Consider the following 9,819-nt stretch of genomic DNA (forward strand, 5'->3'; position numbering starts at 1 on the left):
ATTCATGGATACTGCTATATTTTTAGAATATTTCTAAACAACATTCATAATTGTTTTTCATCATTAAAACTTACAGGAAAACAAATCGTCTATACGCGAAAAAAATGTATTACTTAAATGATATGTCAGTTCAGAATGTTACTGATATTTTTAGGGATTAATATATTTGTTATGTTATTTGTTACATTTTATCTGGTCCAAATATCATTTATTCTAGTTTTACGACTTTTGTATGGCGGCATTTGTTCTACACGCACGTTTACGCTTCACAGTCTGAGAGATTTGGTCGAGGACCACCGTAATCACCGATCGCTATTTTAGTACACGCGAAGAAGACTCGATAACTCACAAGCGAGGCTCGTCGACCCTGACTCAAATTCAAACAAGAGCCAGCTGCCACCCATTGCCTAATCCAACGCATCTCGAAATCCCAGATTAAAAGGAAAATCGGCAAATCTCTTTCGAATTCAATTATAAAGTTCATAAATAATTATTTGTATAGGCTGTGTGTCGACTTATTTGATACAATTTTATTTTTATTTATTTTTGAATCAGAGGATTGTATGTTAAATAATTTTATGTATTAACGTATTAAAATTTTTTTTATATATTAAAAATTATTGAGGTCTTCTATAAATTTACATTTAAACATAACCCATAGTCAATCATAACCCATAATTCCCGTAAATAAAAATATATCTAGAATTTAGCAATAATTACTAAATATGTAATTTGTAATTAAATTTATTAAATTATGCAGTATAAATAATATTTATACCGTACAATTTAATTAGTAATTCAATTATTCTAAATTCTTTTCTGATATAGATAAATCAATTTAATTGGTTTAATTTGAAAAAAATAATGCATTTGAATCTTTTGAAGCCTGCACGAATGAGTAGCTCGAAACGGAGAGACATTTTTCGTCCAAACGACTAGGAGCAGCTTCTCCGGTCGTTCGTAGATACATCGATTCGTTATCGAGATATTGCTTTCGTGCAGCCACCGACAAGAAGAGTGGTTGGATTCACGAAGATTTATGATTTCACCGTACATTCGCCAATTTTTTTTTTCTCGACTTTCTACCTACGATCGTCTCGCGTAGTCACGTTTGAATGTGCATACAAGCACAAAATGAGAATCGTTTGTTGTACATTATTTTCCTTATAAAGAATAACAATGCATGATAAAAAAATATTCTAATTGAAATTTTTTTCGTTTTATTGATTATTTTATTAAATATAGTAGACAGAGATAAATGCGGAATATAAAAAGTAAAGTATTAATTCTCAATTTTTGATATTATCATTATATATTATCATTAAAAACGTTATTGACAGTTAACAAATTTGATATAGCATCTCTTGTAAATTCCTTCAAGTACAAAATGCAGTAATTCATTAATGAAGTTTCATCGAACACATCTATCACTAAGAATGACTACTCCTATTAAAGTGAAAATCGTGATCGTTGGAATAAAGGAGTCCATTCTGCGTTTCTTCCACTTTCCAGCTTCAACTCTTTTGTGGGCCAGTCAGAGAAAATTTACTATCTTCTCGCGGTATCCTTAGCCAACGAACCGAACCACCGGGATGTATCAATCACTCGAGGCCTCTCCTACTCCTCTAGAAAGTTCAGTCATGTTCATGCTATGAAGTTGCATTAAACTTATACATATGAAATAGGATAGAAACGTATAGTACTTCTGAAAATCTAAAGTTTATGGTACATATATATATATATATATATAGAATAAATATGAATGAAAATAGTCATGTTCACCATTATATGACAATATAATAGCAGCATTTTTATAAAACGTACTAAAATTCATCTAGGAGGATATGTAGGAAAATTCATCTAATCTTCTCATTGAGGAAATTATTCAAATAATATTTTTTTACGTATTTATACGATTTATTGTTCTTGTTAATATATACTTAATATATACTTAATGGATTAAATAAAATTTGTGCAAAAATGTCATATGTACGCAAAGAATACGTAACGTATTCGTTGGAACATCTTGAACATCATTTCTCTGCAATAAACAGTCCAATATAATTGAATTTACAATATTGAAATTTATTGTATACTTTTCAATCCAATTTATAAAAATTATGCATTTTCTTTTGTTGTGCTTTGAAATAAAGTCATATATTGAATATTACATTTACAAATTCTCATTTATAAATTCGATTTTGTGGGAATTATTCATAAAACAGTTGTATTATAAATATTTGTATTGAGAATTTAAAGCTTATATTTCACATATTGCGTTTATCATAAATTAATGAACGAATATATCTGTAAATTTTGATTTATCAAGTATATAAAGAAAAATAGATTACCGATGAACGATAAAAAAGTTAGAATTTTATCAATATCATTATATGTTAGAATTTTATTAGTATCGCTATTGTAAAAAATAAGAAGCTTATAAGTGAGGATGTATATAATAAAATTTCTGTAAAGGATACGGGTGGTGATACTATAGTATTCATATATGGATAATAATCTGATCGAGCCATTATATGATCCACGTTCGAGAGATAAGTCTAACGCTCTTTACTTAACTGGGATTTAGCTTGAAAGGAAACGATGTTTGTTCAAAACATTTGCCCCAGGATACCAAAGAATCGTGGATCAAAGGTTTTCCTCGCGTCCAGAAAGAGTCCGCCATTCCAACACGCTCGCCTTTTTTCCTCGTATTATCAACGAACGGTGCGCAGCAGTAAAGTGAAATCTGGCTAACGTGTTCTTGCCGCGAGCAATCTTGTAAAAGTTCTCTCGAAGCTCGCTTGAAAATCGATTTCTCAGAGAGATACGATATGTAGGAAATCGATTATTGGTCACTGAACCACCGCTATGAAAATGATTGCGCTCTCAATATTCCGGTCAACGACGCGAGATTCGCGGTTTAATGCGCAAGCTACGAGATTATCTGATAAATTATTTATCTTTGATTAATTCAAATGTTGTAGTCTCTCCATCACCAATCACAGACTTTTAAACTCATAAATGGGACACAAAGAATATATATTACTGTTTTGCTTTTTTTTATACACTTACAATTATGTATACAAATATTTATTATATTATTATAATACGTAATTATTCATTGTAATTAAATTATTTAAGATTCCTGTGTTCGCTCATCACTACTATCTCAGATTACAATGTCAGAAGTGAGAAAATAACACAATGAAAATTCTTGTAAAATATATAATATTAATACAATATTAATAATAATAATAATACAAACACACGTTTCAATTAAGATACAATCTATAGAATCAACTGTAAAATATATTAAAAACTCTTTTTTTGTCTCGTTAATTAATAAATAACCATATATTTGGAAATGAATTATGCATAACAAAAAACAAAAACTCTATTTACAGCTATGACAAAATGTTAAATTAATAATATGAATGTATATATATATAATTTAAAACAAGAAAAGATAGTTTTCAATATATATTATAAGTCAACGGCGCGGTTTAATGCGCAAGCTACGATTATCTGGTAAATTATTTATCTTCGATTAATTCAAATGTAGCCTTTCCACTATCAATCATCGACTTTTAAACTCATAAATGGGAGAACATGCATTTTTACAGAATATGCATTTTTATGCTACAGAATATGCATTTTTTCTATCAATTGTAAATGCTGTTTTATTAAAAAGTATTTCTACTTAAATATAATTTGCAAGAATTTTTATTGTGTATTTTTTTACTTCTATCATCACACTCTAAAGTAATAGATCGCTCAAGTAATTAATGAATAGAAGCTTTAAGATTTTAATTCGTTTGTATTTTTTAAATTAATATTATTATGTCCGTTTCTATCAATGTAGCTTAATTTTAATCTCATTTCAACTAACTCTTCATCTTTTTATAGTTCTAACTGTAAGAATTAAAAACAGATGAATAGTAAGTTCAATTAAGATTAAAGTTAATTTACATTGAAACGGGCGTTATTCATGCAAGCTAAAAGGTCAAGTTTTTATTCAGTTCTACTTTAGATTCAAACAGAGCGGTCAACTTTCAAGACAATAAATTGTATTTTTTGAAATCTTATTACTTTTATTATATTATAACAGAGACTTACCTTCCAAAATTCGTACACAATCGGTCGAATTCGGATATGACTCAGGATAATTCGGACTATAAAATTCTCTCTTTATCGGGTCCTCATTCATAAACTTGTCGCAAATCTTCGAAACTTCTCTCATGTGGCGTCGCCGTATAGTGAAGTTTTTCGTATACGTCGTCATCGACGTCGTATTTTCCAAGTTTCCACGTACGAGCGCCTCAAACGATCGTTGTGTTTCGGGCGTTGGCATCATCTGCACACATTGTAAAGTTTCATTTAAATTTAAGTGCAAGGGTCATTACGTGCGATACGGTATTTATAACTTATCCAATAGTATATTTTGAAAAATTATGAGACAAATGAAGATGTCCGCATAAACAACTTTAACATGAGAAAGCCTTTGTTATTGCATAAGCGTCGCATTTGAGCTACGTAAGATTGAAAATTTATATGATGAATTATAAGGCTCTAATTGAAGATATCAAGCCGTTAATTAAATAGAAGCTCGATTCCGCAATTTGGGCAACTGGCATTGCAACAGTGTTAACATAAATTATAGTTATCCCTCGCATTACGATATTGGAAACGGCGCTGAGTAATTACGACTATTATGTCGTGAGAGATATCGATATCAATGAGAGATATCGTAGAGGAATCCATACTATTGTTTTGTTATTGATTGATATCTTGCTTACTGTTTTGTTCATAAGTTCAAGAGAGATTTTATAAATATTTCTCTAGTCTTGACAGATATTTATAAAAAAAAATAATTCATATTTATGTACTTATGTAAACTTTTAATTCTATTTCATTAGAAATAATTTTAATAATGCGTCCCAATTATTATAATTCCAATTACATTTTCAGAATTTAATAAGATTCTAAAATAAAAGAAATGAAAATATACGAGGAAATCTAATTACTGGTCTTGAGACATTATTCTGAACATTCGGAACATCTGTAGCCATAATCGTGACTAAATTTCCAAATAATTGCTACAGTAGCTACGAGATTCGGTATGAATTACGTCATAGGAGCTTCTAGAAGTCGGCGACGTTCTGACGAGGTGATAGCCAATCGTCGTCGATTCCGAGGGCGATGACTCGATGGAAATCCGATTGGACGGATCCGTCTGGCTCGTTTCGCTGCTTCTGGAGGAGATGGACGGGTTATGGTTTGTGATCCTTGCGTCCTTGATGTCATTGCTCCCCAGCGACTCCATCCTCCTCCCGTCCTCGTCTTCTTCGGACCTTTCGACCACAGTTCCTAGGAAACTCAGATCCGATCGAGTACCAGGGCTTGATCTCTCTACGCTCCAAGAGCTAGTTTCTGGGAGCTTGCCATTCGAGGGTCTACTCTCTCTCGCGGCGTGCTCCAAACTCGAAGATGGCCAGGATCGTGGCAACGAGGATCGACTAGTTTTTCGAGCGCTGTACGTGCTCCACCGCGGATCTTCAGTCTCTCCCGTGGATGCTCCAGTAACTGAAACAATAATAGTACTGAATAATTAAGCAGCGTACAATTAATTCGGTAGAAATTTATTTAAAATATTTACTTGTGATAGTTAAATAAAACTTTTGATTTATTGTAATTGCTATATTATAATTTTTAACACTTGAGTACAGAATAATGGCGGATGAGTTACTAAAGTTACAAAGTCAGCAAATTAAAACAATATTCTTGATATTTCTTGCATCATTAATAAAAGCTTTTAATAAGTTTGTAACTCAAAAATATAACAAATTTGTGTGCAATAAGTTCTTTGCAGTATTTTAATATGTTCATTAGTATTATTTTTAAATTGACGATCAATTTAATTTATTATTTCAACTTCAGTTTATGATAGTGACAATATTTTGTGCGCAGTTTATATAACTAAAAAATATGTATTTAAAATTTACATATAAATATTATTAGATACTAAGATCTATCAGTCGTATTTGGTTCAAAACGGAATATGTCATCTAAATAAGTATAATAAAAAAAATAGTATAGATAAGATAGTACACATAAGTACAGTAATAATGCTTATACAAACTTTTAATTCTATTTGTCAGTGGATAATTTATATAATGTTTCTCGATTACTGCGATTTCAGTTCTATTTTCAGAATTTCATAAATTGGAAATAATTTAGCAAAATAGCTATCTAAAAATAACTTAGTAGATAAATTTACTCGTTAGATTTTTAACTTTCTAAAGCTCTCCATTAAGGTACTATGAAAGTAAATTTAAAAAATTAAAGTAGGTAATACTTCAAATCGATTAGATATAAGGAAATAAAACCAAAAGCAAATAAAAGAGAAATTTGAAATAAGTATAGTTTTATTGTCTATGTAATTATATATACTAATGCATAAAAATAATTTTATTGAAGTAAATTTTTTGAAACAAAATTTTTGAGTAACTATTTTACAAAAATTTGAAAATAAAATTTATTTTTTATTATTTATACGATGCAAAAATCAATTTGGTGGAACAGATTAAAAAAGAAATAAAAAAGATAATTTAGTTCATATTACTAATCTTTCTAATCAAATAAAATGTTAAATAAATAAAATGTATCATATATTTGTATAAAAATAAGTTTAACATTAGATATTATTTAACTTTCATCATTGTCATCATTTATAATAATATTTTAACATCATTATTTAGCCAACATAATATCTACAATCCAATGTTAATTAATGGCAGCATTCAAATATGACAAAAAAGAGAAAAAGATATGTTTTTCTCGAGGATAATCGATTTCCATTTTAATGCGATTGAATGGAGTAACGATATATAGGTATATATGAGTAGCACGCCGAAAGGCGGACAACTAAATTGGGAGTTTGAATTTCTCTGAAAATAAACATGATATTAACAATTCTCGTATGCGGCTTTTAACTTTCCGTCATTCTCTTTTTTAATTTGCAACGATCGGTAACTAACGATAAAATTGAACGTAGCTCACCTGCATGAAATTATAAATAATTTGATTTGTCTACTTTGATTTAACGAGTAAATCAGTGTTGGTCTTTATGTTTTTGTTACAAAAACATTTGCACCTCTTTCAAATAAGAGTTATTATTATTGCTAGATCGGTGCAAAAATATTTACAGTAATGTAGTAATAATTTACTTTAAATTCTTAAAAGAGTAATTAAATATCTTGATAAGTAATCATATATTTTATCTCAAATAATCTTTTGAAAACAAAAGCTCATATCAATGCTAACAAAAATGACATTATTGTCTGATTTTACAGTTATCCGCTCTACCTTTAATAATATCAATTTACATTGTATTCTTTAAAAAATAATTAAATATCTTGATAATTAATTATGTATTTTATTCCAAAGCTAAAATCAATGTTAACAAAAATTATTATCTGATTTTATTGCAGTTATTCGCTATGCCTTTAATATGAATAACTTAATATAAATGCGAAATGAGATCAGGCGCCTTTTTGCTAAATATACAATAAGGATATAAATTGAATTAATTCACGTAATAGGGGAGTAATACTTTACAAAAGAGGAATACTATTTCGTGCATACCATCTCTTTGTCGAACGCATATTGTATCTTGGAAAGCAAGACGGCTGTCTATATATGATACTGCATTTTGTGCAACATTCAGACAAGGGTATCTCAATATAATACTTTAAAGTGTTCCTTTTTTCCTTTTATGAGACCGATACAACGTGCCTTCTCTCCTCAGGCTAAAACTTGATAACCTCATGCCACTACACCATCCACTGCATCTCAGTAGCTAAGCTCTTCTATTTTACTGGAGAAAGCTCTCGTCCTGTCTAGCATTATGAGGGGCTTGCTCACAAATTTTTAAGCCGATGTCCTACAGAAGATTTTCCTTTTATCATGCGATTCCAGAGTGTGACAAGCTAAGTTTTTGGTCGGAGTGCTTTTATCCTGCACTTCGGTCTTGATATCTACTTTTAAAAGATATACCGGATGATATTATATTTCTTGATATCAAATATAGCAAAATTAGAATAATTTATAGATAAGTGTATTTAAGTAAAATTTAATTGCTATACTTTTATAAAACTGACCTTTTACTAATAAAGTAATAATTCTGCGAAAAAATTTTCAAATTTATTGTTTTTTTTTACTAAAATAACATTAACTTTAAAAGAATATGTATCTCTACTTTTTTATAAGTAAAATTATTATATAAAATCATCTAATAATACACAAGATTAATAGAAAAAAGAGTGTAGGGTATATAATCTTCCATTAAATATTTCAATTACTTTTACAAATTTATTCTTCTTGAATACACCCAATACTTATTAAATCAGAGTTTCTGCACCGATTACTTCCTCACGATTGCCTTATGATTCATAAACAACAGGCTTTAGGCACTCCGACATTATCGGTTTCTAGACTCAGGATAAAGGCTGAACGATTCTTAGTGAGATCCTGAGCACGAATAAGCTCAACATTTATTCGCTCCATTTACCGCTCATTTCTTAAAGATAGAATTGGAACGTAATCTCCACACTGAGAAAAATATTTAATTTTTGTGACTCATAATTGCATAGTAAAATAATAATGTTTAGGAATTTTATTTTATATTACTTTAATTATTGTTTTAGTTATTATTGCTACAACGTAAGTAATAATAATTATATTTTTAGTTTAATTAAAAAATATATAATTGGAATTAAAAATAACTACAAATCATAGTTAAATTATGGTAATTACAGCCACTTTTTTCTCGCAGTACAGTTACTGTTATTATCTCAAAGTAGAGCTTACAATAAAGCGTAGAATTGGTAGCTTTATTTTATCCTTAACCTCCACAAGATCAAAACTTTTTAATTTTTGAATTCATCAATTATGAACAAATTTTGTAAAGCTCTTGATAATTTTAAATTAATCGCGAATCAAATAATGGTTTTAACTAATCTAAAATTAGATTGATTACTGGATTTAATATTGCTATGTGTAATATGTTAAATCGTCATTATTAATATGATTAAATCGTCATTTTCAATAGAGTTCTATAAAACAGATTTGGCTCTTTTTACTTTATTGTTGTTTATATGTACTTTATTAATAAAACGGTAGTTGCTAATAAATTTTTTATTAAATCGATGAACTGACAATAGTAATAATAGTAATGCATCTCGTTTTTTATTTGTAGTATATTTTTATTGTGCATTATGTGAAATTTTAACAAACCGTTGCCGAAGTTACATCGCTGAATTTCGAGAATTTCCTGACACCATGTTTCAGAGGCGTCGGGTTTCTAAAAGCAGGAACGACGGTGAAAATCTACATCTACCTGCAGTGAGTAAATCAGATCCTCGCCTGCTAGGTGTCTCGTTCTCTCACCCACTCGGTTATCTGGCCTCCCGTTTCTCGGCAAACAATTTTGCAGCTTCTTGTTTCTCTACCCTCGCACTATCTTTCTAGCGTTAGTTCCTCTTCGTCTTGCGTACAAGAATATTGCAGCACACCCGTGATAATCCCTTTTTCACTCAAGACATTCATCGCGCTGTTTACATCATCACTTTTTCTTCAAAGAACCCATGTTGTCCCTCTCATCTAGAAAATGGCCGCATTGTGCGCATCTCGCGCGAAACGAGCGATACTTTTGTGCTCGTCATCACCGGCAGCAAAATATTAATGACATAATATAAACTAAAGGGATAGAATTATTAATTATATATATTATTTTATATTTCTTATTATTGTACATTCTTT

The 9,819-nt window shown here is 29.7% G+C and overlaps 1 protein-coding gene across 6 annotated transcripts in view; it reads right to left on the reverse strand.

Annotated features, from left to right (window-relative positions):
* The window catches only part of LOC108753835, a 138,674-nt gene that overhangs the window by 55,536 nt on the left and 73,319 nt on the right, over nucleotides 1–9,819 (reverse strand). For all 6 annotated transcript variants that reach the window (XM_018495761.1, XM_018495759.1, XM_018495758.1 and 3 more), the window contains 2 exons: nucleotides 5,129–5,583; nucleotides 4,117–4,354 (listed from right to left, as the gene is read on the reverse strand). In XM_018495761.1, the coding sequence (XP_018351263.1) occupies nucleotides 4,117–4,354; nucleotides 5,129–5,583 (693 nt within the window). The remainder of the gene's footprint in view (nucleotides 1–4,116; nucleotides 4,355–5,128; nucleotides 5,584–9,819) is intronic.

Source organism: Trachymyrmex septentrionalis, unplaced genomic scaffold (genome assembly GCF_001594115.1).
Source record: "Trachymyrmex septentrionalis isolate Tsep2-gDNA-1 unplaced genomic scaffold, Tsep1.0 scaffold72, whole genome shotgun sequence".
In the NCBI taxonomy this organism is placed as follows: Eukaryota; Metazoa; Arthropoda; class Insecta; order Hymenoptera; family Formicidae; genus Trachymyrmex; species Trachymyrmex septentrionalis.